Here is a 26,717-nt window from a genome sequence, read left to right on the forward strand (position 1 = left end):
TAACTTAGAACTCATCATGTTTAGATAGTATCTCAAAATGTTATGATATATAGTCAAACGTTGGGGTTACTAAAGCCCTTTTTACACAGTGGTTGCACCTTATTGGAGCAAAAAGGATGGCTTGTCGAGCCACAGTTCCCATGTGGTAATTCCCAAAGACCAGACAAAGGTGGATCAGTGCTGCATTAACGTGTGCACTGCTTACACAGTGAGCCGGCCTTGTGGATTCAGCTCAGAGATAACAGTGTCATCAGTAACAGTGTTGTTGATTATAGTATTATGTTCCACCATGCTGGCTTACTCACATACCGACGTAACAACTTTGCAGCTACTTTTCTTGCTTGACCAGAGGCAAACCAGTGGCCCACTCTAAGTTTCTGAGTTCCTGGTCATAACTGTGATGACTTTCCTTGCTGGTTCAGAGGCATGTCAATGGCTCACTCAGTTTTTGAGTTATTTGTCATAGAAATGAAAGAAGAACAATTTAGATTTCCAGTCAGATTTCTGACTCTGAAATAATCCTGATGAATCCTGACTTTAAAATCCAACATGGCTTCCCCTTGCATAAAAAGAGTTCATAGTGGTAGTAATAAACAGTTCATTGTCATAATTTGTCACACTTAATCAGTCTCACATATGACATTTCCCCTGCTTCTATCATTTAACACATTGCTCTGGTGTTTGTATATATGAAATACAGTATATGTTGTTATCAGCTTGAATTGCTGTTAATAGGTGGCCCTGTCAGTTGAACATTGTGTTAATCCTGCTGGTTTTCTGACTCACAACTGGAACACAGTCAACAGGGACGTGATGTCATTCCTAGCTCTAACGTCCAAGATTATTCTCGGGACATTCATGTGCAATCAAGTCCTTTTAAAAAGACAATGTAAAAAGTAACTATTGAGATAATAAGTCAGATTTTTTTTTGAGTGTGGCAGAAATGGGCTTCTGTAAAGTTGTCTAGTACTTTTTGAATGAAACATCTCTTTTCTGCGCCTGTTTACTGTAGCCTGCGAGCAAACTACCTGCAGTACACACGTCCTTCCAGATGAGGGTGCTGTTTCGGCTTTGTTCGTGGTGGAAAAGCAGTCAGGACAGCAGGATAACAACACAGCCAACACCATTATCCTAAGAACCGGGACTAAAAAGCCACAAAATATAAGCGACGAAGACAGTGGTCGAGTTTATATTCCTCTTGTTCACAAAAAGAGGGACGCAAGTCCTGAGTTACATCTGTATTATGGGAAGAAGACCTACTGTAAGGTGGAGCTCTACTGGAATGCCTTCAAGCTAACTCGCTAACGTGCAACTTTATGTCTGAATTTGCACGAAGCCTGGATTTTTGGAAACACCGGGCTGGAATTTACACAGACTCCGACAGTCTCAAACATTTAAAATCCATTCATTCGCATGTAGCTAAAACCATGTTGTGCTTTCGTTTGCCAGACATAGCTGGTTAGCGAGCTAGCTCGTAGGCTCGTTGGCGCAGTTGCAAGCCGGGGACGCAGATCTTAGAGTCGGCGTTAGCATCAACGCCATGTCGCTGGTTGAATGTGGCCTATTTTTAGTGCTATCTTCAGCAAGCTAACGCTGACTAGATGTAGCGGCTCTCCTCACATTGTAGTTAATTAGATAAGTCACAAAGGCGTTTGCCTTCAATTTAAACATAGTCAATGCAATACGACTGGGAGATGAACAAAGTAAGATTTTAGGGGATTATTTGGGTGGGCACATCAGCTGAAAGCTCCACATGTAAACAAGTCTGAGTGTGAGCTTTTCGCTGCAGCTTATTACTAGATATTAGAGTTAATTGTGTGCTGTTCCTTGTAGCTCGGTTTTACGTGTTGAAGTAGTTACTTTGAGCTCATCTTTCAGTGAATTTGGCTTACACTGGCATTAAAAAGCATGGTGTGTTGTTGACAGACATATCAGCCATTCATTCATGTTTGATGACCCTTGAGGGTCAGACTTGTCTCTTAATTTCCACTTTAGCAAAGCCACCACATCAAATAACTTCTAGTTAATGTTATATGTTTTTTAACCACTAACTGGGGAATACTTGGAGAATTTGAGTGTTGGTTTTAGCAGCACTTTCTTTTAAAATCCTACTGACCCCACTGGACCTTCTTGTGGATGGTAACATGAGGGACACTGTTTCTGATCTCAACCAACTTCCAAGTAGCTTGGAGATCTGATCAAAGCGCAACAGATAGCCCCATTGTGTGGACTGCAAGCTGTGGAGGAAAGAGATGGTGATGATGATGATAAAAGAGGCCCAGTGATAGTGTTTATCCCACACAGAGGAAGCAGAGGAGTGTCACAGGGCTGCAGACATGAGTCTCCGCCAACCCACCTCCACACTGGACAGGTATGAGGTTCGCATCCAGTACACTTACACACTTCCTACTGTTAGCAATACGTCTCAACGCCTTGCATAAAAATGTGGTGCTCCCAGATCAGCCTTTTGACTCACTTTATCACAATGAAGTTCAGTCAGGCTGTGGGAAGAACAAGTCAGACAGGTTAACTGAGGAGGGTTGATAAAGCTGCTATTTGGATGCAGACGGGGTGAAACACACTTTATTTTCACACTAAGTTGAAGCACAGTTTCTCTGTAATATCTGTTATTTGTGAGATTAATCTGTATTTCCTGCTCAGATGTCACATTACTCTTCACCTGCTGTGTCTAGCGTTATCTCTGCTGTTCAGCAGCTCATTGTGTGTGTTACTGCTCTCCATCACCATACTGACGATGTCTCCAACACTGCCTGACCACCTGTGCGATGAACCTTTGTCTTTATCGTGTGTCTTTCCTGTCTCTCCTGCCATCATCTGTTTTCCCTGGTGTGTTCTTGTGCTCGTGTCCACCGCTTCCCACTACTCTGTCTGTGTGTGTCATGTGACAGCAGGGCAGCCAATAAGAAAAACGCCCACCTGTTCAGGTAGGAGAGCTGCCCGGTAAACGCTGGTGTCAGGGTGTGGGGGTTAATGGCGCCTACAGATTGTACAGCTGTGGCAGCAGTTTGTTCCTGTTATTTCACGATGTGCCCAACACATAAAGAATGTGTCATATACACTCAAAATGTGTCACAGGAATGCATTCATTCATATCCATCCATACAGGAAGTATCTGCCATGTTGATAATGCCAATTTATTTTTAGCTCCTCGTACTCCACCTACCTGGGGCGTTTCAGGTGTATTCAGATGCACATACTGCTGGAGAAAAGACAAACCGACACCTCCAGGAGAATAGATCTGCACACATCTTATCACCCTTTCCATCATCAGCTCAATTACGTCAGTTTTTAGATATATCTTTGGGTGTGTTACTATTTTAAATCCATTAAAACAAAGTCTGATGCGATATCCATGTCAGTGGGGAAACCTTCGAGCCCATTAAACAAGCGAACCCCCTAAAAGGTGGGCCAGCTCCCAAACTTTGCCTAAAATATGACATAAAAAGCACAGTTTGATTCTTGAGTTGTTCTCTTCAACATAGAATTTGATACGGGCATCTTTACCAGTATGTCTTCATTTGTGTGTGCTACACAGGAACTCCTTAGAGGGATTCAGGCCTATTTACACTCGCTGTGATATCTCCTTGCGTGAAAAGCCTGTTTGAATCCAGGGAGCGCGTTTATCCTAAATGTACAGCCTTGCTTTGGAAGTTTTGTCCACAAAATGCACGTCAGAGAAGCTATCCAGTCAGGCTGCGAGCTCATCTGTTTGACTGTTATGAGGCACCAGCTAATTGACACTGTTGTTGGCCTATAGGGATGTTATTTATTTCAGTCTTTGGTAATTCCAGGAGAAATTTCAAGACTGAGTTATAGTTTGGCGTCTTCTTCGTGTCAGTTAGTAGATTCTTCCCTTCAAAATGCTATCGATAGGCATGTTGCAGATCTTTAACTGAGTCTGTACCCAACGGGAGACATTTCATGCTGTTGTTACCTTTACAATCAAATAACCATTGCTTGACATCCAATCTAACTACTGTCAATGTTGTCCAGAGGCTCTCTCTGTGTTTCAGATGGAAAACAATGGGGCTCAAATATTGAGCAGTTAACAGTCCTGCCCCTAAAAAGTGTCACGAAAAGGGCCTGGCTGGTCACACTCGAGTCCTGACAAACAAACCTGGATTTGGGTTGAGGCTTTGGGGCTGTTGAGAAATGAGAAATGAGCTTGTTTTGATGTGTAACTCACCATCCGCTCTGCCAGACCCAGTCGGGGCTTTTTTCAGCCAATTCGTTAGGTTGAATGTCGGGTTGAGCGGGGGAGAGATCTGTTCTGTAATGGATGAACACTTCAGTACGTTATGGAATTTAAACCGTGTTCTTTTCGGTGTTTAAAGTGTTAAATGAAAGCATGCTTGTACAAATCAATCCATAAGATGGCCTATAACTGAGCTGCAACCCTGTTGGAGGATGGAAACTAAACTAATAAGGAGCTGATTTTGTCTGAATAACTTCTAGACTCCTGCTCTACAGTTGCATCCTTTTGTGCACGTTTATATTGTGCTCCACAAACTGTAGTCTGTGGTTGTCTCTGTGGTGTGTTCAAGAGCAGTTGTTTTTCCCGACGCTGCCTATAGGAGGAGACATGAGTGTGTGGGCGGGGTGTGTGAGAGCCCTTAGATATTAGAACTTTACACAGAGTTCCTGCGTCATACACCAGCAGATAAAGTTGTCCCGTTAAGTGGTGGCTGTTACACTCTGTAAGGGTATAAAGGGCACGAGGGTGGTTCAAACAGTCCCTTCTTGGTCAGTTTATTTCTGTTGACTTCTCAATGTGCTTCATTCTGAATTTCTCTCTCTCTGCCCTCTTTTCCCTTTAATGCGTTCCTCGTTCTTTTCTGCCATGCTTCGCTTTCAGCCCTTTCGCTGCTTGGTGAGTTTACATGTCTACTGCTCACTTACTGCTGTTCGGATACTCTTATTTTCTCACTGTTTCTACTCCATCCCATCTGACCCCATGCAGCCACTGTGTACGTCTCCTCTCATTTTCTGCTTTCCATTATAAACTTCTCTCCTTTCTTCTTGCCCTGTTCCATCATTTTTCATTTATCTCCTGTTCAGTGACTCCTTTTCTTCACTCATTACCTTCAGAGCTCAGCTCTTCCACTGCAGACAGCCCTTAAATTGCCCAGTTTGGTCATTTCAAAGCTAACCCAGTCTCTGTTTCTCATCACTCAAATCTAGGCTCAGCAGTCTGACAATTGGAGACTCCGAGCGCAAATCCTCTGCCAGCCAGCAGAGAGAGCAGACGACGGACGTCATTGCAGAGAGTACAAGTAACTGTGACACGCTGTGCTGGCTCACGTCATTGTTTGTGGATTGGTTCAGAATTGCAAACTGAGCTTTTTTTACCCCTCCTTCTTACCCAGGTCCTGGTCTTGTCCAGAGGTGTGTGGTCGTGCAAAAGGACCAGCTTGGTTTTGGCTTCACAGTGTGTGGAGAGAGAGTCAAGCTGGTGCAGAATGTCCGACCAGGTGAGACAAATGTATCCCTGGATTTCAGAGGGAGGCTCTTTCTTCCTGTGCTCTTCAATATTCTGACAGAAGTGGCAAATACTTGAGATGGAAATCTTTTATCAGGAATTAAAAGAACAGAAACCTGCACATAACCTCAGCAAAACTGGCAGCATTATATGTGAAATGTGTCTTTATATATGCATCTGTATTTTGTGGACACGAAGCACCATTATCAAATCAAAAACCACGATCCTTTGTCTGAAGATTGTTTTTTAAACTTGAACTTGCCTCAGAACATGAATGAAATAAAGCATAAGAAACAAGGATTGGCAGTGGATCTCGTGCTACCTTCTTTTGGCAGTAACAGTTAGTTTCACTACGATCCGTTTCCTGTCACAAAAACAAAAAAAGGCAAAGTAACAGTTAGTATACCTGAGCTTCCTTCTCTTTTACTGTCCCTGTGGCCTCCATGCAGCTCTCAAACAAGGTGCCAGTCCAAAACCTGGGCCTGTCCTCACATTAGCCGCATTCAGACAGAGACGTTCTAGGAACTGTCCACCTCGAATTTAGTTATATGACCTGCCCTTCCCCAGGGGAAGCGTTTCATTTTGCATTCGTCAGAGACCTCGACAGGGACTGATGTGACGCAGCCGTCTGCCACAGACGTGTTACTTTAGCGCCACTCAGCAACAAAACAAAACCCGGGAAAAGTAAGGAGAGAAGGAAACAACAGCACCAAGAAGCTAACATGGAGAGCGAGGAGGCCACCGTGTTCACGGTCTGCATGACGGTGATATTAATCATGGACGATCACATCAGGCGTCTAAGATGGAGGCTGGAAGAGCTCACAGCGAGAGTCAGGAGACGGAGAATCCAGCAGCGGGCGATACTTCTTCGTTTCATGGAGGAAAGAAGGAGAGCAGAGCGCCGCAGACAAAGGAGACGAAGTTTAACTTATTAAACAGGCGCCGGAAACATTTCAGACAAGGGGCGGAGCTACCAGCCACCAAACACCTACGTCATATGTGTTGCTATGGAACCCAGAAAAGACCTCGGAGAAGGAGCTGAAATGGTTACAGGAACTGAGGGCCGTGGTTCCTGGTTCCTGTATGTCCGAATGTGCAAAAAAAAAGGTTCTAGGAACTGCAAAAGGTTCCTACAGTGGGAATGTGCCGATTTTTCCAGGCCCACAGACCTCCTGTGGTGCAGGCTGCAGCGGGATGGTGCGCTTAGTTCTGACCAGATGGCCCCGTGTCCCCCACCGTCTCTTTGGTTTTCCCCTGCGTTCTGTTCAGAGCTCATAAAAAGAAACTTTATGTTATTGTTCTTTGAATACACAATGTCTGTGGAGTTATTTCCAGAAAAGTTTTACAGGAAGGTTTCCTTCTTCCAGGAAGCACAAAGCAAATGATTTTCAGGTTCTTCACGGATCAACTTTATCGTGTTTATTGAACATTTTAACATATGTTGAATTTTATGCTCTAAAAAAAACAAAACCAGTTGGAGGAGATGCATGTTAAATATTGATTAAAACCTTCCAAATGAATCCAGTTTTTCAGAGGAATCCTTGGAAAGCCTTTCCCTAAAAGATTTCCCTAAACTCCTAGAGTCTTTTCACAATATTCTGCTCTGTAGAGGCTGGGATATGAATACATGATACATCTGATGCAAAGTGATGACCCATCCTTCCCTGGAAAGATTTACCCTCTGGATGCTCCTTTTATACCCAATCCTGACACCCTCACCAGTTAATATCCCGATTGTTGAATCTTCCAGTAGAGTGTCGCTTCTAGATGTTCTATGAACTTTTCTATCTTCCTTTGCTTCTCCACCAACTTCTTTTCTTCCGGTGTGATGAAGGCCGTCACTGGAGACACTGAAAGCCATTTTCTATGTAGTGGTGTCTGTTAACTAATCAGGAGTAGGTTTTTTACTGTAATCGTGTGATGAATGACTGAGAGAAGCTTTCCTCCTCTGTTTGACTGTAACTACACTCCTCCTCAGGTGGTGCAGCAGTCAAGGCTGGAGTTCAAGAGGGGGACCGGATCATAAAGGTCTTTACTCCTTTCTTTTGCAGACATTAAGACTAGAAGGTGTTGATTCCTTCTTGTTTTTAAGTGTGTTTCCGTGTGTCTTGCAGGTGAACGGCTCGTTGGTGTCCTCCATGTCTCATCAGGAGGTGGTGAAACTCATAAAATGTGAGTTTGAAATAAGCCTGATGGATAACTGCTTACCAGTTCTTTTTTTTTTCTCTTTCATCGAATTGTTTGTTCCTCTATCAACCCACAGCTGGAGCGTACGTCGCTTTGACGCTACAAGGACCGCCCCCGTCATCTGCCTCCTTGCCCTTGGAGCCCCTCCCTACTGACCTCACACTCAATCAGCGAACGTCTCTGGGTGGGGAGGCCCCACCGCCTCCACCTCCACCCTTACCATCCGGATTAAGCAGTACACCTTCCCAAAGAATCACAGGACCCAAACCACTACAGGTTAGTGAAAAGGAGTTTATACTATCCAGATTAAATTTATGATTACCGTATTTTGCGCACTATAAGACTCACCTGATTATATATATATTATTGTTACGTAATGTTCTCTGATTGGTTTATCGCTGCCAGCACACGTAGTGCATGTTTTACCTCCCTGTGTCTGCGGGAAATGGTCGGATGGTCGAGGACAACATCGTCTGTGGTTTTTACACTTTATAAACGTATAAACTGCACATCGGTCTGCATCATCATCTCAGACTGAAGAACAGGCTCTCACTGGGACATGGGCAGAAGCATTAATGATTCAGTCGCTAAGAACGAGCTCCACACAATCTTCGCCCCATTCAGAGTGAATGGCTGAGATTCACACCGAACGCAAAGCGAGCGACGGAAGTGGCCAGTTGCCGTTCTTTTCCAATGTACGAAAGCAAAGAGGCGCGGCAAACGTGGCGGTGAGCAGCGAGTGATGCGGAGGGGGCTTAATGCCCCGATGAATGCTCGCCGCTCCCCGCGGTAAGTTCAAAATGGCGGTATCTGTGACAGATTTTGAAATCCGGTGCACGGCCGTTTTTTGTGAAAATGTAAGGCTTTCAGGTGCGCCTTATGGTGCGGAAAACATGGTAAGTACACGTCGGGCTGGGCGATATAACGATAGCTATCGAGGAATAACTTTTCCTCCATAGAGATATGAAACGTGGTCGATCTACTTTTCGATAGATTCCATCTATTGTCCATGTTTTGACAGACAATACGAATAGCCAATGACAACGAGAGTTGGCCATGCTGAACCAATCACGTGGCTGGAATAGAGACCTGCCAGCAGCTAGTCGTGGCGTGTTTGTTTGTGCTGCTGCAGCCGTATAAAAAAAGAAAATAAGTGCTCCCTCTGAAGAAATGACAGAAGAAACATGGATGACATTGTTGAAAAGTTGGGAGGTGTGGAGGTCACCAAACGGAGTAGTCTGACAAAGAGAGGGAAAACCGCTAATCTGTTTCATCACCTGAAGCAGCGCTTTGAGCACGGAGAATGCAAACTTTTACAGACGCAGCCCGGAACAAGTGCTGATCTTCCCCCAAACAACAAAGCCTGTGCAGCAGCAACAGAAGACCACAGAGTCTGCTTCATCCAGCTCAGAGTCTGCTTCATCCACCTCAGTCTGCTTCATCCAGCACAGAGTCTGCTTCATCCAGCACAGAGTCTGCTTCATCCAGCTCAGAGTCTGCTTCATCCAGCACAGAGTCTGCTTCATCCAGCACAGAGTCTGCTTCATCCAGCACAGAGTCTGCTTCATCCAGCTCAGAGTCTGCTTCATCCAGCACAGAGTCTGCTTCATCCACCTCAGAGTCTGCTTCATCCAGCTCAGAGTCTGCTTCATCCACCTCAGAGTCTGCTTCATCCACCTCAGAGTCTGCTTCATCCAGCACAGAGTCTGCTTCATCCACCTCAGAGTCTGCTTCATCCAGCACAGAGTCTGCTTCATCCACCTCAGAGTCTGCTTCATCCAGCTCAGAGTCTGCTTCATCCAGCTCAGAGTCTGCTTCATCCAGCTCAGAGTCTGCTTCATCCAGCTCAGAGTCTGCTTCATCCACCTCAGAGTCTGCTTCATCCAGCACAGAGTCTGCTTCATCCAGCTCAGAGTCTGCTTCATCCAGCACAGAGTCTGCTTCATCCAGTACAGAGTCTGCTTCATCCACCTCAGAGTCTGCTTCATCCAGCACAGAGTCTGCTTCATCCAACACAGAGTCTGCTTCATCCAGCTCAGAGTCTGCTTCATCCACCTCAGTCTGCTTCATCCAGTACAGAGTCTGCTTCATCCACCTCAGAGTCTGCTTCATCCAGCACAGAGTCCGCTTCATCCACCTCAGTCTGCTTCATCCACCTCAGAGTCTGCTTCATCCAGCTCAGAGTCTGCTTCATCCAGCTCAGAGTCTGCTTCATCCAGCACAGAGTCTGCTTCATCCACCTCAGAGTCTGCTTCATCCAGCTCAGAGTCTGCTTCATCCAGCTCAGAGTCTGCTTCATCCAGCACAGAGTCTGCTTCATCCAGCTCCATGTTACACAAAATCTGAGAGAGACACCGTGATTTTACAAATGCAGCAGCTTATTGTGTTGCTAAAGACATGCTAACAATAAGCACTTTTTCCCATCCAGCCAAAAAGAACCTTTCATTATGACAATGTTTGAAGAAGATAAAGAACTTGTGTTTATTTGTAGGATCCAGAAGTGCAAAAACATGCCACACAGATACTCAGGAAGATGCTGGAGCAGGAAGAAGCTGAACTGCAGGTACGCTCTGGGAGCTGTCCCCAGATTTCATTCATTTTGCTGCTGAACTCTACTGTTGGTGACCAGATAAAGCTTGTCTGACTTGCAGGACTTGATGGAAGAGCAACTGAAGAACCCGTCGCCATCACTGGAAGAGCGAATCGAAAGTGCCAAGAGGAGAGCACATCAAGTCAGGGTCAAGATTCAGAAGGACCTGGTGGGCAGATCTGGCTTTTTCGCTCAGTGATTATTGAAATCCTCACTTTTGTTTTGACCCATTTTCAAAAATCCGAGTCCTGCTTAAGGTTGACGAAACGCCGTAAAGGAAATGCATTGATCTTGCTATAACTTTTAAATACATGTCAATAAGTGAATGTTTTGATTGGTTCATTCACATGACATCCAAACCCTATTCATGTTAAAAGTTTTCTTCTTGCCTTTTCAGGAGGGAATACGATCAGAATCAGTCACAAGCTTCATTATAGCAGGAGAAGGTTTGTTTCTGTTTTTTACATTTAATTCAAACTCCAACTCAAGTTCAGCTTTGACTCCAAAAATGATCTAAATCCTGATTGTTTTAGTCTAAACAAGGGACTCTACATCTGAAGCCATGTACACCATAAAAAGCGCTGAGTGGCTTAAAGGTTTCTATTATTTCACAGGCCGATTGTCGATGGACTCGAGTGAAGGAGACGCGGAGGTAGGCCTCACAGTTGTGTCTTATCAGAACCAGTGAGGTTGTATGTGCGTGTTTGCGCTCGTGATTGTCCTCTCATCCCATTCCCTCCATCCTCCCTCCCTCCTCCTTCCCAGGCCTTTGAGAGTCCCCACTCCTCCCCCTCATTTTCCTTCAGGACCCCCCATCACCACCGCCAGAGCTCCGACACGCACCCCCTGTCTGACACGGTGAGACTGACACGCATGCGTTCACTTCCTGGCTGCATATTGTTGTCACCTGCACACACAGACACGTGTCTCCTTTCTTTGGGGTTCATCTGTCCGTGTTGCACTACTTTGATCAAACCAGCTGTTTAAACTCTGTGAGCCTGAAGAGATCTTTAGCTCAATCTTCAACTCATAAGTCATTGTTTCCATGTCTGCTTGTAAACTGAATGAATGAAAATGCCTGTTGGTGTCCTCGAGTGTGTGGCCAGATGTGTTGAAATCTGCCTGTGTGTTCAAGGGTGGAAAGGCTCAGATCATCAGCCCTGAGGAGGAAGATGAAGAGGATGACGGCTATGCCTTTAATGAGGTATGTTTCAGATGTCTATTTTATGCTATTTTCTCTTTATTCAGTGGCTGCATGTTACCTTCCCCTCGTTTAATTGTTTCTCGTAGATGGATGGCCCATTCCAGGACATTGAGTTGCTGAAGTCACGCCCGGCACACATGACCGTGTTCATGAGATACGTCTTCACCCAGCTGCTGGACCCCAACCCTCTGGTTAGTCTAGTTTTAAAGAAATGTGCAAACAAAGTAAAAGAATTGGCTCCAAAATATGATCTAGAATTGTATTATATTGCAGTTTGTTGACACTTTAGTGAACAAAAACGTATCATTTGAACATTGCTGTGTGTACAAATGGATATTTCCTTACTTTATTCATGTTTTTTCTCATCTATAGCTGTTTTACCTGTCAGTAGAAGCTTACTTAAGCTCCAGTCCTAAAGATGCCCGCGCACTTGCCCATCAGATCTGCTCCCATTTTCTGGACCCAGATGCTGTATGTAGTAACTTGCTTTAGTATATGCTTACATGTCTCCTTTAGTCTGATCCCAGCACTGGGACTGTGTTAAAACAGCTAGTTTGAAAACAATGGAAGCCAGTGATAATCTCAACTGTAGTTACCAGCTGAAGTGTATTCTGTCAGATATAGAAAGTATCTTATGAAAACATTACAATTCTGCCTGTTTTTTTCCTTTACAGCCCCTGAAAATCAAAGTGAAAGAGGAGTATCTCACAGATATTGGTAGGACACCCCAAAGCTACTTTTTTAGCTCCTTTTTCCTTTTTTTTAAAAACTTTTTTTAGGCACATTAGTCTGATTCATTTGTATTATGTCTGCAAAATTCAGAGAGTATGACAGCAGTGATTGTTTATAGATTATGATTAAGTTTCCCCACCATTGACCCACCAGAAAGTCGACTTCATGCCCAGGAGGACATCAGGGGGCCTCTTTCTGAGCTGCAGCAGCAGGTGCTGCCGGACATCCAGGATCAGATACAGGACTACAGGTGCATCTTTTTTTCAGTTTGTATTATTCAGTGGACAGTAATCCTGACATTTTATTCTGAAAGATCAGTTTTTCCTATCAAAAGAAGACTGAAATGCTTTTAATGAGGAACTTCCTACTTCTGGTTTCATGTGTAAAGCTGCAAACATTTAGTCTGAGAACCCACAGACTGTTTGCTTTGTGGGCTCTTAGACACCAAACAGCCCTCTGCTTTGTCTGCTCATGTCTCCAACATCTGTGCAAAATATAGCACTAGACCCCATCCAGCTGCTGGGTAAACCGGCTTTGACGGTCTTCTGTAAATTGTTGGTCAGGGGAAACTGGGAGGATGTGATGGGGGGTGTTGCTTTTCAGTAGTGTTTTTCACTTTCTGATGCCATCAGAGGGAGCTCTCAGCGTAAAAAAGACTCGTCTCTGTCTTTGTCAGCTTGGTGCATAAAGATCTTAACAGTCACACGAAGGGAAACCTTGTTTTTCTTTTTTTTTATTATTGCCTGATTTTAGTTTAGATGTTTCTTAAGGAGAATGGACAGGTGGTCTCTAAAAGAGTTGAGTTATTTTTCTTTCTGATACTATAGAACAAGCTGTACCAAAGCTATGACGAATCGGGGTAGAAGTGTCAGCTTTGAAAGGTTTTTTGATGGCAGATCTCAGCGTGTGCAACCAGAAGGCATCACTTGTGCTCACGGTTTTCACAATAAGAACCAGAAATGGGAAGATCAGGACCAGCTTTCCTTCTGCAGTTCCACCTTCTCACTCCTTGTTAAACTTCCACGTGTGTGTCCGAACAGGAACAAGCAGATGATGGGTCTTGGTTCCCTGTTTGGAGAAGGGGACCTGCAGCACCTCGATGGAGACCCGGTGAAGGAGAGACAGGTGGTGGACAGACAGGTCACCGCCCTCTGGGAGATATTGTAAGTCTGCGGCTTCACACAGATACGGCTGCTGCATGTTGGTTTTTTCTTGTAAAATTGCAACGAGCTTCGGTTCGTGTCAGGGGGAAGGTCAGAAAATCTGTCCCAGTTTCAGGTCTGTGCTCACAAACTGAATATTAACACACCTGCAGTGAGACTGTTGTGCCAGGTTTCCCTGGCAACGCTGTCACTTTTAAAGAGTCCAATAAAATAGTTGTTACAGAACATCACAAGGAGCTCCCTGAAGCTATCATAACAAAGGTCATTTACCTTAGACGCAAACCCTCCAAACCATGTGACAGTCGCTCTTTTGACTTTACACACACGTGACAGTTCCTGTCACATGACTGAGGCACAGCCTTCTGTTTCTTACACTGGTGCTTGCATTACACACCGAGGAACTAAACTGGATACCTCTTTAAAAGGACTGTTGCCACGAGAATCAGCAAGCGTTTTGTGTTTGTTTTTCTGTTCCAGATCAAAGCACGAAGAAGACAGAAGGTAAAAGTTTTTAGTCTGTTTTTAGCAGCAACACCTGTCACAGCTATTTGCTGCCGCAGAATGCACACCTTGTCTTTGCTTGTCTGTCATCCATAATTCTCTGGTCTACTCTCCTCACCGTGTTTATTCGGTCTCGTTCGTTATGTCTCCTCCCCCTCCCTCAGTTCTCCTCTGGCATCAGCCGTGCTCCTGTACCTGCGTCACTCTGGCATCAAGCTTAGAGACTCCAAGGTCTTCCCTGGTCTGAGCACGGAGAAGGAGAAGTGGCTTGCTTTCTTAAAGACAAAAAAGGTAAGACTAAACTGCCATCTGCTGCTGTAGGAAAGCAGGTCGGTCTGTTTACTCGTTAAAAATACACACGGCGGTACGGAGGAGGGTTTGGTACATTACAACGGTATCTTACAATATGCCCTTTGCTTAGTATAATTGCTACTTATTTACGTTGCAGCACAACGCTCAGTGTGCCACTCGCTGAACAGACTGCGGTGGAGTCGTCAGCCGCCACATTTAAGTCTGTGTTTTTATCTGTAATGCAGCGATACGGCGTCTCCCTCTCTGTGCTCGAAGCAGCGCTGGGGACAAGGTGGTGTTGCACAGAAAGTAATGAAGGTTTGCAATAGGGCTGCACGATTAATCGCATTTTTATCCTGATCACGATTTTGGTGGCCACAATTAAATGAACCTGATCGTCAACGATATTTACATTCAAAATGCGGCTCTGCTGCCTGCATCTAACCACATGTTCTCAAGCAGAAGTCCGCCAATCACCAGGGGGCGACAGCATGGTTAAGGCTTCATTGAGCTGCCTGAATAACAGCCGCACAGTTAGACCGCCTACAGCGGCAGCTCGTTAGACAGTCTATGAGTTAGACTGATGAGAACAAGTCATGACGAAAGCCGAGAACAATCCAGCAGCATCTGGGGACGGCGAGGAGCTTGAGCCTCGAAGCGGGGCGACATCCATTGTCTGGACTTGTTTCGGATTCAGGCCAAGTGACATTAAAAAAGAGTTTAACAAAGTAGTGTCTGCCCCAGAGTAACACCACTAATCTGTTAAATCACCTGAAAATACATCACAAAGCTGAATATGAGGAATGCAGGAAGGCCAAAGCTAATGTTAATTCACAAAATCCCCGTCAGTGTCCAGCGCCGACCAGATAAACCATTACAGCACCGGGCAGAACCCGATCCATCCACCTCCCAAAGACACGCAGGAATAACAGACGCCACATCTTTTTATCTGGCCTAAGACGTGTGTCCGATCAATACAGTTAGTGCTTTAAAATGTTAAATTATTAGCTTTTTGTTTTTATTTTGCATTATTTGTCATTTATTCTAATTTAAAGTTTAATTCTTCACTAAAAATCGTTTGTTTATAAATGGTGCAATAAAAATACATGTTTTTCCAGACATGATGAATGATCGTTATTACAATATTGATGAAAATAATCGTGATTATGATTTTGGTCATAATTTCTGCAGAGACGTCATGAAGTAGCTAAAGCGAGTTAGCATCAGCTACAGCGATGCTATAGCTCAAGTGTCTTGATCAGGTGTGTTTGCATTCAGCAGAAGGGCTCGTGTGTGTAGGGGCTGGCTGAATTGAAGCGGTGCACTTAGTTTTAGTAGATTTCACTACTGTGGACTGAGAAAAATAAAGATTATTAAGTTATTTTGATAAATTATTTGGACAGCCTTCCCAAGCATCGTGTGGGAAACCCGACTCGTTGTTAGTTTACCCGAAAACGTTGACACGTTGTACATTTAGCATCTTTTTCAAACTTTCTGCTGCTCTCTGTGGGTCTGGGTGAAGAAGCTTCTTAGGAACCTGAGAGAAATGACCTGGAAGTATCCGAGCAGCAGCCACAGTGAGAGCTGTTCAGATTCTCCTGATGCTAAGCAAAGGATCTGCTATAGCCGAGCATACAAGGGACCATTCTTCATAGAAGAAAGGAGATTATTCCGTCCCACAATTCCTTGTGGCTGCAGCTTTCATACAGACGCTTGATTAGTTTCATCCAGTTGATAAGAGTAAATGTGAGAATCACAGGGAGTTTTTGGTATTTATTTGCGTTTACTGTACCATCCTCAGGTTTTCCCATTTAAGGCTGCATGTATTTTTGAAACTGAGCTGTTGCTTATCTCCCTGCTGCTCACATGGAGATGCTACCCTCTGTAGCTCACCCCTTCGGTGCTGATCTCATACCACTGGTGCAAGCTTCAGGCTGCTTACCAGGTGTAAGGCGTGTGTCATGTGATTGATCGATGTTCACATCCAGAGGGACGGCGTGTCGTGACTTCATGCTTCGTGTTTTCACAGCTGAGTGGAACCAAGAAAGAGAAAGATGGAGAGGAGAAAAAGAGAAATCCTATTCTGAAGATCATCAGCAAACCCAGAATCACATCTCAATCAAGTAAAATTCAACACACACACACGTCTCTTTACACAGAAGTGGGGAAGAAATGACTTGTGAGGATGGCTTCATTCACTCAACATCGATGTATTTTCAGTATCTGAGATGCAAACGAGCCTTTTAGAGGTCATCAACGGCTCATAGTACTGGCCAACTGATACAGATGATATTGATTTCTTTTGGATCTTTGTTTGCCATGTTGTTGCTTTCCAGGTTTCTTTCTTTCTTGATTTGTTGAATTTTCATTGTTTCTTTTCACTCTGATTTCTTTTTGGTCCATTCTGGGTTTTTGTAGCGTTCCACGTCCCGTTGTCACCCACCGAAGGTACATATTTTTTGTGTTTGTGTGTTTCTTTTCCTTTCTTATTATTGTTATTCTTCAGTGAATGCACGTGGTTTGGGGATTACTTGTGTTCCCGTGCATGATGTACGACCCTTTCTAGCCGATGTGTTCTTTTTACTCTGCTGTACATTCAAAGACTGTAAATAAATAACTGTCTGCACAGTTCGTCCTGGCAATGTGAGGAATATCATTCAGCAGTTTGAAAATCACACAGACACACCGGGAGAGGAGGGTGGTGACGCTGCAGACCCCCAGCATCTCTCCTCCAGCAGCCTGGGAGAGGAGGGCATGGACAGGTGGCTACTCCTCTGCTGTAGAATCAGCACGTAGGAGCTGATAGGACTGATGATTCTAACAGCCTTCTCTCTAACAGTCCCACCGCCTCCACACGTCTGGCACGCAGCGAGTCGTTAAAGGCTCACGGAGAGGGCCGTCGGCGGGGCGCCGCCTCAGGAGCTGAGTCTGTCCCGCGCTCTCGCAGCGATGTGGACATGGAGGACTGTGGGGAGGAGAAGGAGCAGCCGGGCCTCCGGCTGCTGCAGCACAGCGCCTCATCGTCTGCGTCCGGCAGCTCTGCCCGGTAAATTTTCACCTGAGATCTGTTTTTCCATTTCTGTACGGAAGCTTCAGCCTGCAGCCAGGGGCCTGAATAAGCATTCCCCGTAAATAAAAGTTTTACGCTGCAAGTGTTGGGCTTGTCTTGACGCCATCTGTCTCCCCCCTCTCTCAAACTCAGGTCTCTGGAGAACCCCACACCCCCATACACGCCTCGGTCGAGACGCAGGTGAGTTACCGTTGTCCCCACAGAAGATAGGTGAATGATGAGTGGTAATGAGGTGAATGTGACAGCAAATGGAAGTAAAGATGGTAGACGTTCCTGCAGAATTGAAGTAGAACGAACAAAATCTCAGCTTTGAGTGTCTTTCAGTTTTGAATTGGGCGAATGAGATGAGATTTGTTTGTAATGTCTTCCTTGGTTGAAAATCTATATATTCACGGTTGTTTTCTGCTTCCGTCTGTCCATCACTGCATCTGTCTGTGCCCACGCTGCTCCATGTCCGCTCGTGTGTATGAATCATGGTGCCAGGAGCGTGGACTCACCGTTGGCGCTGCTGCCAGATGCTGCGGCGCTGGAGGAGGAAGTGTGTGACGGCCAGAACTGGCAGGACACGGTTCCTCCTCTGCTCCTCGCCACGCTCAGCCCGAGGGAGGTGGACAGGCAGGCCGTCATATACGGTACGGTTCGGTTTCCAAAGCACGGTACGTTCTGCAGATGTGCGCTGATTCCCGCTCCTCTTCACCTGCAGAGCTGTTCACCACCGAGGTGTCCCACCTGCGAACCCTGCGGGTGCTGGACAAGGTGTTCTTCCAGAAGATGAGGTCTGTGCTGAACTCTGAGGAGCTGGCCTGCATCTTCCCGAACCTGCCCCAAGTCTACGAACTTCACGGTAATTCTTCCTGTGTGTGAGTGGACGTTCGTCTCGGGTTGCGTGTCGGTCCTGGGCGGCTGCAGCTCAGGAGGCGGGGCAGGAAGGTCGGCTGTCTTTGGCCATGACCCCATGTTGCCTGTAGATGCGTCCATCTGTGTGTGAATGATTAGAACAAAGAGCAGCCCAGGAGCCTGCCGTAGGGTTAGGGTTAGGGTGAATTTATGAGATTTATGAGAAAAGCGCAAGCAAGTGCAGTCCATTTCCCATTCCTGGAAAGTCTATTCAATAAAGAAATGAATCAAAAATACAGTTTGGATGAATATTTTCTTGACATATGGGAACCAGTTTTTTGTTTTTTCATCTGATAACTGATACAACATTCATAGAATTCCACTTTGCTTTATCGTCAGAACTGTTTCCATAAGGCTGTATGTAAGCTGGATAAGACTCTCAGAAATGTTATCTGTCCGTCACCCACCCCACCCCCTTCTTTTACTACGCTTCTGTCACTTGATAAGCATCTGTGGACATTCATGTCAGGGGATGTCAGGGAGGTCATATGTCAGATCTGCAGCACAAAGGTAGCAGTTAAAAGCACCAACACCACCAAAGTAAAGCTAATAAAGACACCAAATAAACACTGAAATACAATTAAACTGATAGTATTTGTGTATGAAATTCGATGAGCCCGCTCTTTATCCTGGCTGTAAAGTGTAACTCCTCTGTGCTGCTCGGTTTCTGATAATAACTCGAGTAAATACCAAGAAGACGTCATAACTGCAAAGTTTAATCTGAGCCTGCAGCCTCACAGAGTCGATATGTGTTCTGGACCTTCATTTGGAGCCATGACGACGTAGCGTGTTGCAGTCGTTTACCAAAAAATAAGGCTTACAGCTCGTACAAAATGAAGTGCTGCGGTCACATTAACGGACAGACACTCACAGCAGAGGTGTGTTATGTGATGTTAGAGCAGCTTTCCAGAGGAGTCCAGCAGGTGGCGATATTCAACGAATAAATAACAGCGCACTTTCCTCTGCTTTGGCTCTGAACAGGACAGAGTTTGACCATCTAACAGTATTTATTTCACTCTGCTTTGTTGTTTAAAACACAATGCTTCATGTTTAGTGGCTAAACTACGACTCCAGCAGGACTGACAGACGTTTGCACAGTTTCTCCTCTGACAGAAACAGGTTTTATTTTCATTTTATTTCCTTTGTTTAGGCCGCTGAATACGACTTTTCCACTGATAAAACCACAGAAAACATCTTTAAAATCCTTTAAAAGTGTGCTGTGTTGAAGCTCAGGCGTTCATAATGACCTCAGAGGGAGAAAAGCAGCTTTTGCTCAGCTCTCGGTGCTCCCCGGGAACATTTAAAATGCTTCTGGTTTTAGATCTTGTATTGTTGATGTGACAGAAGGTCAGAAACTGTGATATGAACTCTTTTGTTTCCGTCCTAATGTGTTTTTTTGTGTCACTTCTCCGCAGCAAGTCTATGCGAGGCGATGAAGAAGCAACGAGAAACTCATATCGTGAAGGACATCGGCGACGTTATGGTGACCAGGGTGAGCTCGGGGTGTCTGTTTTCACCCTCCAGTCACAGTTATTTTATATTATTTGGGGCACATTTAGTTTCCTAACAGCCTTGTGTGTGTTTTTAGTTTGAAGATGCTGCCGGAGACGAGTTCCAGGAGCAAGCGTCACAGCTTTGCTGCCAGCAGTCTCAGGCTCTGGAGCTCATCAAGAACAAAAAAAGGAAAGACCCTCGCTTCTCTCATCTCATCCAGGTGCGTCAAACTCTTCCGTCACGCAGCGAACGGCAGCTTCACGTGTTATCAGCCAGTTTTAGTTGTTTTTGGATTGTGTTGAATTCTGAATGCTCTTGGTGTGACAGGACGTGGGAAAAAGGCTTATCTGAAGAGGTTTTATTTACATGCTGCCCTGCCTAACTTTTCTCAGGAGTGTGAGGCCAGTCCTCAGTGTCGGAGGCTGCAGCTCAAAGACCTGCTGGTGTCTGAGATGCAGAGACTCACCAAGTACCCTCTGCTGCTGGACAACATCATCAAACACACCGAGGGTGAGGAGTCAGGAGGCGAACATGATGCAAACCGTCAGCCACCTGGGACAGAAAGAGTTCTGTTATACTGCTTGTTTTTTTGTCCCACGCAGCCAGTTCCTCGGACCTTCCCTCACTTCAGCGGGCGCAGGCTTGTTGCCGGGGGATACTGCAGGTTGTCAATGAGGACGTCAGGGAAACGGAACACCGCCAGCGCCTCGGCCAGTACCAGCGCAGACTGGATGCTGCCCCTCAATTCAAGGTTTAGCTGTTTTTAACTTCTTCTGTTCTCGTAAAAGACGGCTGCGAATGAGTCTGAACTTGTTTTACGCCTCTGTCTCAGACTCTGGACCTCACCACAAAGAGAATGATTCACGAAGGCCCTCTCGTCTGGAAGATTAACAAAGACAAACAGATAGGTCGGTGTGGTGTGTGGCGATCTGTGCGCTCCCATAAGTTTGGCCCCATACTTGACTGTGTCTCTGTGCTCCTCCTGCAGAGATCCAAGCCCTGCTGCTCTCAGATTGCTTGGTCCTTCTTCAGAGAGGCCCGGACGATCGGCTGCAGCTGCGATATCCGTCCCGCTGGCTGGGAGGAGGCGGCAGCGGGGACAGCAAGACCTCATTCAGCCCTCTGGTGAAACTGGACTCACTGCTTGTCCGGCCAGTAGCCACAGGTACTCCAGAGGTGTTGTTCAAAGTGGCTGCATTTGGAAATTTGCTTATTTATTGATTTATTTAGGATCTTAGCTCTTGACAGCCTGTGGTTTCTCTCCAGACAACAAAGCTCTGTACATCATCAGCACCACAGAGAGGCAGATCTACGAGCTGGTGGCGGGGTCTTCATCAGAGAAAAACACGTAGGCCCTTTGCTGTGATTCCCATTTATCCTGATGGGGCTCATCCATGTTCATCCTTTTGTTTTTAACTCCCAGAACAGTATTTTAAGCCTTAGTGCAACACTTTGGATATTTGTTTTACAGCTGGAAAGAATTACTTGAAAAGACGATCACTTCAGCTGGAGGCTCATCGCCCCTGATCGGCCACGGATCCATGCCCATATCGTGAGTAACTGTGACACTTTCTATTTGCTGTTACAACCAAAAGTGTTTTAAGTGACTCTCCACGCGTGCTTTTCTGTCAGGTGTCTTTTACTCGCCTGATTCCATTATCATAGCAGGATTTTTGGGTGTGTTTATTTGTAGCTCTCCCAGCCTCCGCAGTGCGTCCCCTGTGTCGACCGGCAGCAACGTCTTTGGAGGTAATAACCACACCGTAATCATCTACTTGGTATCTTCCTCTCACCTGATGACGGATTTAAAGTGCCTTTTCATTGTCTCTTTTATAGAGAGCTCTATGGCGGAGCAGTCCGATTCCACGGAGACTCATTCCTCCAATGACGACAACATCTCTGACAACACACCCACGGACCAATCAGAAACTTTCAACTGCGATGACGGACAGACGCTTGGTGTTGCAGAGTCTGCTTTACAAGACGGTCGGAAGAAATCAGAACCTGCAGCAGAATCTCTAAAAGAATCTTTGGTGTGATTGATTTTCCTTGTTCAAAACCTGACAGAAATGTATTTTTGGGCCTCCACAGTCGAAACGCTGCGGCAGCTCATATTACGAGATCTGGAAGAGGACGGTAGCCACGATTCAGACGACACACCCACCAACGAGACGGCCGATCGAAGGGGCTCGCTCTCTGAGAAACAGCGGCCGGAGTCTCCGGAGACCGTCCTCAACTTCAGCGCCAACGAATGGGACGGCGAGCCGGAGGAGGTCTCAGCCTCAGACGCCGGGCAGCACGACGTCCAGGTCGTAAGGAAAGGTAACGGATCAGGAAAGGTTGTTCATCTGCAGTCCGGAGCAGCAATAGATTCCATGTGCTGATGGCTGGTGTTAATGGAACTGAAGGGACTTTCTATCATTCTTTGCATGTTTTTGCACGCTTCTCTTTTCCCTTTTATTCGCCTGCGAACACAATGCTTGACTCTTCACTCCTGCACACTCAGCGCACTTTTCCTTGTCACACATCTATCCTCTTTTGCGTAGCTGTGGTTGCGGGTCCTCCCTCTTCTTCTTCTGTCCCTGATGACATCACTGATGATGTCGGCTTCCCCTCCGATCAATCATCCAAGTCAAGAGGCGAGGGCAAAAAGCAGGGTAATGATGACCAAATTAGTCAAGTGCTGGAGTTTTTATGAGGCTTTTATTACATGTGTACTTTAAAATGTGTGGATGATACATTGATTTTACCCCTGAAATCACTCACCAATCACCTCTCTGTGCTTTAGGGAACATGTTCTACTTGATAATGCCCACAGAGCAGGGAGAGAGCATCACAGATGATCTCAAAGACCCTCCTACGCCCACCGCCGCCCACTTCCCTCAGCCTCTGGAGGAAATGATGTCATCACAGACTCAACCAGAGGAGGAAACGCCACCCTGCTGTCCAGAGGTCAGCCAATCAGAATCAGAGACTATGCAACTGGAAAGAGAAGAAGACGCGGGTCCATCGCAGCCTACGCAAACCAGTCATGTGATCAAAAACGTGGATGAGATTTTTCACACAATTGAAGGGTTGATGAGCAAGCTGCGCAAGCTAAAGGTCAGTTTGCCGTGAAAGATTTCCTCAGTGGTAGCAGTGATTTTTAGAAGTCTTTTAACACAGAAAGCATGTAGGAACAACAAGCTCAGCTCTGTGCGAAGGATTTAAAAAAATCCATCGACCAGAAACCGTTTCCATGCGTTACAGTGAATTAATCCTGATAAAACAGTGCGTTTAGGTTCAGGAGAAACTAAAAGGTCAGACTGTCCTCAGGCTGTTACGTCCAGGAGGCTCAGCTGTTTCTTATGGACCATTTCTTTAAAAGTTTCCATGTACTCATATTTGTCTCATTATATGATCTTTAAAACAACAATTAAAAAATAAAAGCTTCTTGACTGACCTCGCACTCGAGGGCGGGGAGTTACGCCATCGTCCCAGATGCCCAGAAGAGTAAAGCCTTCTCCTCCAAGCAGTGAATCCGAAGCTCATATCCTCAGATCAAAGGTGTCCTTATGAAGCAGGAACACGTGGCGCCCAATCTAATCCATTTAAACAAATTCCTCAGCTTGTTTAGGACGAAAATCCCCCGTCGCAGATGTTGCTTTTTATGTGCAGGCTGCAGTTGGTGGGGTAACCTCACAGTCTCAAGCACTGAAAGCACAGTTTGGTTCCTTTTTATCACATGGCCTTTTCGGTTTGTATTTGCATGTCTTTGCAGGAAATTGAGAGGGCTCACCGGGATCTTCTGGAAACTCTCAGAGAGTCTTCTGTCAATCAGGAGTCAGAGGACCAAGCGTGTCGCTCGGCAACCGTCTCCAGGACGCCCTCTATGGATCGTAGCTCCGGAGATGGTGAGTGTGCAGTGACTTTGCTCTTTAAACCTTTAGAAAACATCGGCTGATCTCGTTTTTGCTTCGAACCCAACCAGGTAAAGAGGGAAGTTCAGCAGAACCCAAAATTCTATCAACCGGATTCTGACGCCCCCGCAGGGTTGATTCACCTGCTGTCAGCTTATCTTGACACCCTTCCCCCCACTACCCCTCACCCCCTCATCCATGTTTCTGTTACCCTGGGATACCGAGGGCGCGGTGTGACCCCCAGAGGTCGGCGCAGCCTCTTCGCTCTACCCGAGCAGAAACTGAGGAAAAAGAATGAAGAAGACTGGTGAAGAGGAACGAAAAAGCTGGAAGGATGGAAAGTGCAGAAGAGACCAAGTTTGATATTTGTGAAGGAAAATGACTTGTATGTTTTGCTTTTTAGAGCTGGTCGAAGGAACGGAGCAGAAAAGTGTTGAAATGTTAATTTAAGGAAACTTTCCGAGGGACACGTCACCCCAGCACTTTACCCACGATGCATCTCTGTCATGTTGGTCCTGTTGCAGTGGACAGATCAGGTACTGGAAGATTCAGGCTGCATTAAGGGGGGGGGGGATACTTCGGTCCCCTCCCCCCGCCACTGTTTGCTTTACACTAAGTTCACCTGCCGCCTCGGCCGAACGACTGTGTCTATATAATTCAGGTTATATCGAGGAAATGTCTAGTGAATTCCAGGAAATTTCTGTGAACCAGCAACTGATTCCCAGCCAGTGAGCACCCCCGACATGGTGTTCAGACCCTGCTTTCCCCTTTACTAAGTCGTTTTTCAGTGAGAAGCTCCACTTTAACACATGCCCTGTTAGCTTAGCATTAAAGCTGGAACCGGCCCTGTCCACACGCAACACAAACCCTCTGCTTGAAACCTCACTAAAACTTTATATTCCACGTTTGTGTCTGACGAGACAACAAAGCTTAGACGCACGTAGCTCCTTCTGCACATATAAACCTAAAGAGAGGGTTCGTTGCTTTTGGACAGAGCCCGGTTCTCCTCTTTGTGCTGAGAAGGTATTTCACAGGGTTCGGCTTGGTGCAGGTAGACTCTGAAAATGAAAATACTGGTTGCTGTTTTCATGGCGATTAGACCAAGTTAAGCTGGCTGAAGCTTTTTATTAAATGCACAGATGTGGAAGTGCTTTCCAACTCCTGGCACAAACATGAACGAGTCCCGCTTTCTCTGGATATTCTTATGAAGTATTAATTATCCTGGTTGAGGCATATGTAACCAGTAAAGACTTGCACTAAAACCAAGTGCCCCCCCCCCTCCTTAAACTGCATCATCAGAAAGACAACATGCGTTTAAACTGCTGACTTGTCCTCTGAGAGTTTTTAGCCTCTTTAATTCAGAAACACACTGGACTAATTCGATTTGAGCTGGTTTCAAATGTAATGTAGGAGTTGATCAGCCTCTTTACCAGCTTGAAAACATGAGAATGAATGCACTACCGACCTGAGGCCGTCACATTCGCACACACTAGCAGCCTCTCACTGTGCAATGGAAGCGGCGTTTTTTCTGCGGTGGAAGTTTTTAGAGGAGGCTGTCGCATGTGTAGAAAGCGATGAAATGCAGCTAAAGAAAGCACACGACTGACTGTGGTAGCAGCTGATTCTCAATGAACTCAACGTTCAACCAAAGTGAAATATCCAAGGGAACTCTTTCTTTTTCTTCACATTTTGGCTGCTGACTTTTAAGCACCTCCAACTGGGACTGAAGTTGAGTTAACCCCCCCCCGGCCAGAACACTTTATCTTTAATTCAGCACAAAAGAAGAAGGCTTGATGGTGTGATTTGGTTGAATCGGGATCGGTCAGAATCTCTCTTAGCATCTCTTTACTCCTCACCCCCCGTCTGATGTTTAATTCTCAGTTTCTACCTCTGGACTTCTTCCCATCTTCCTTTTCATACTTTCACCTTGTAAGCTGACATCAACGTTGTGTGTGGGGGGGGCTCCAACTGATTCCTTTTTTCCTTTGAATGTTGCACAAACAAAGCTTCCCTGCACAGTGCAAACTACTGTATGCATAAACACATCTTTATCATCTCATTGTCTCTTAGTTTTGTCTTTGCTCACACGTCATATATATAGAGATCAGACCCACTTGTTTTATATAAGTTAATTTTTTTCTCTGTAAAGCCTTAGTCCTTGTATTTGATTTTATTTTTGTAGATATGATTAAAAAAAAAGGTTGTATAAATTATTTTCTCCTCCTTTGTTTTAAAAATTGGTGAGATTGTTAGCTGCACAGACGGTAAAAAGATCTCGTGTGTCAGATTCCTGTGTTTTGTGAGATTAAAAAGAAAGAAACTGGAGAAAGAAAATGGCTGGTGTCGTTTCTCTCGGGTCAGGTTCTCTACACTTACATCGGTCAGTTTGGAGGAATTTATCAGATCTCAGCAGAAGTTTAGTGATGAAAGGGAATAAAAAGAAAAGGATGAAACATACAATAACATTACTTTGTATTAATTAGCTCATTGGCTGTAGGCTTAAGACTGAGTTTTGGTTATTGGCAAATGGCAAAGAATAGTACAAATTGGGGTTTAATTGATTGTTGTGTTCAGAGAAGCTGAGACAAGAAAAGTCTGTTCTAACAGCTGCAGTGAGACTGGATATGAACCTTTAAAATAAAAGCAAAACGTTTATTTCTATAGCAGCTTTAAAACTAAAACCAGTCGACCAAAGTGCTGAACAAGCCGAGCAAGTATGAGCATGGTCGTTAAATATGAGTTAAAAATGAAACGGCCATTCATCAAATGGATCGGGAAGATATGTTAGAAGAGAAAAGCCAAGATATGCCACTCAACCAGGCCTGAAGCAACAGATTTTAAAGAAGTTTTAAAGGGTCTGAGGTTGGCTGTCCCAAAGAAAGAGGTTGAAGTTCTGATGGATCGACAGCGACATAAAGAACAAGAAGAAAGACTCAAAGTCATGGAGAGGAATGTCGGCCTTCAGCTTACTGAGGAGCCTTAGAAGAGTTTGACTGATCACTGGACTAATCTGTCAAAGTCAAACAGTCAAAGATCTCAGCAGCTGTAGGAATGTCGTGGCCATCTGAAAGGTTGGATCCTTTCAGAATCAAGACAATCTGACTCCATCCCTGATCGTACGGCTGAAGCCTGAATGGGAATGTGGCTTTTAGTTCAATTCAATTCAATTAAAATAACTTTATTTGTCCC

At 45.3% G+C, this 26,717-nt stretch overlaps 1 protein-coding gene across 8 annotated transcripts; it reads left to right on the plus strand.

The window, feature by feature from the left end:
- Window positions 1-1,068: 1,068 nt before the first annotated feature.
- Window positions 1,069-25,582, plus strand: arhgef11 (Rho guanine nucleotide exchange factor (GEF) 11). Of its 8 annotated transcripts, none has more exons than XM_072375941.1 (42): window positions 1,069-2,371; window positions 4,877-4,891; window positions 5,203-5,294; window positions 5,388-5,492; window positions 7,479-7,528; window positions 7,615-7,672; window positions 7,764-7,963; window positions 10,179-10,250; window positions 10,339-10,446; window positions 10,675-10,723; window positions 10,892-10,929; window positions 11,043-11,135; window positions 11,413-11,481; window positions 11,568-11,672; window positions 11,854-11,952; window positions 12,156-12,198; window positions 12,367-12,463; window positions 13,254-13,376; window positions 13,854-13,877; window positions 14,042-14,168; window positions 16,198-16,291; window positions 16,587-16,616; window positions 16,798-16,930; window positions 17,008-17,214; window positions 17,371-17,418; window positions 17,722-17,870; window positions 17,942-18,082; window positions 19,551-19,627; window positions 19,724-19,849; window positions 20,022-20,139; window positions 20,232-20,380; window positions 20,462-20,537; window positions 20,618-20,794; window positions 20,896-20,977; window positions 21,101-21,181; window positions 21,323-21,378; window positions 21,466-21,615; window positions 21,721-21,951; window positions 22,176-22,286; window positions 22,418-22,731; window positions 23,390-23,522; window positions 23,600-25,582. In XM_072375941.1, exons 1-42 carry the CDS (start codon window positions 2,337-2,339, stop codon window positions 23,647-23,649), a joined length of 4,335 nt encoding a protein of 1,444 aa, XP_072232042.1. In that variant the 5' UTR covers window positions 1,069-2,336; the 3' UTR covers window positions 23,650-25,582. The 8 variants fall into 8 exon arrangements, with proteins under 8 accessions (XP_072232042.1, XP_072232045.1, XP_072232048.1 ...); XM_072375944.1 differs by having other exon boundaries at window positions 16,849-16,930; XM_072375947.1 differs by lacking the exon at window positions 22,176-22,286.
- The last annotated feature ends 1,135 nt before the right edge of the window (window positions 25,583-26,717 follow it).

Source organism: Leuresthes tenuis, unplaced genomic scaffold (assembly GCF_036924035.1).
Source record: "Leuresthes tenuis unplaced genomic scaffold, fLeuTen1.0.hap1 SCAF_22, whole genome shotgun sequence".
NCBI lineage: Eukaryota > Metazoa > Chordata > Actinopteri > Atheriniformes > Atherinopsidae > Leuresthes > Leuresthes tenuis.

Bases quoted from the DNA above. Each gene is read 5' to 3' on its own strand.
- arhgef11 (XM_072375941.1), top strand. From the start codon at position 2,337: ATGAGTCTCCGCCAACCCACCTCCACACTGGACAG. The intron at 11,482-11,567 runs GTATGTTTCAGA...TGTTTCTCGTAG, and splicing joins ACGGCTATGCCTTTAATGAG to ATGGATGGCCCATTCCAGGA. The intron at 17,871-17,941 runs GTACGGTTCGGT...CTTCACCTGCAG, and splicing joins CAGGCAGGCCGTCATATACG to AGCTGTTCACCACCGAGGTG.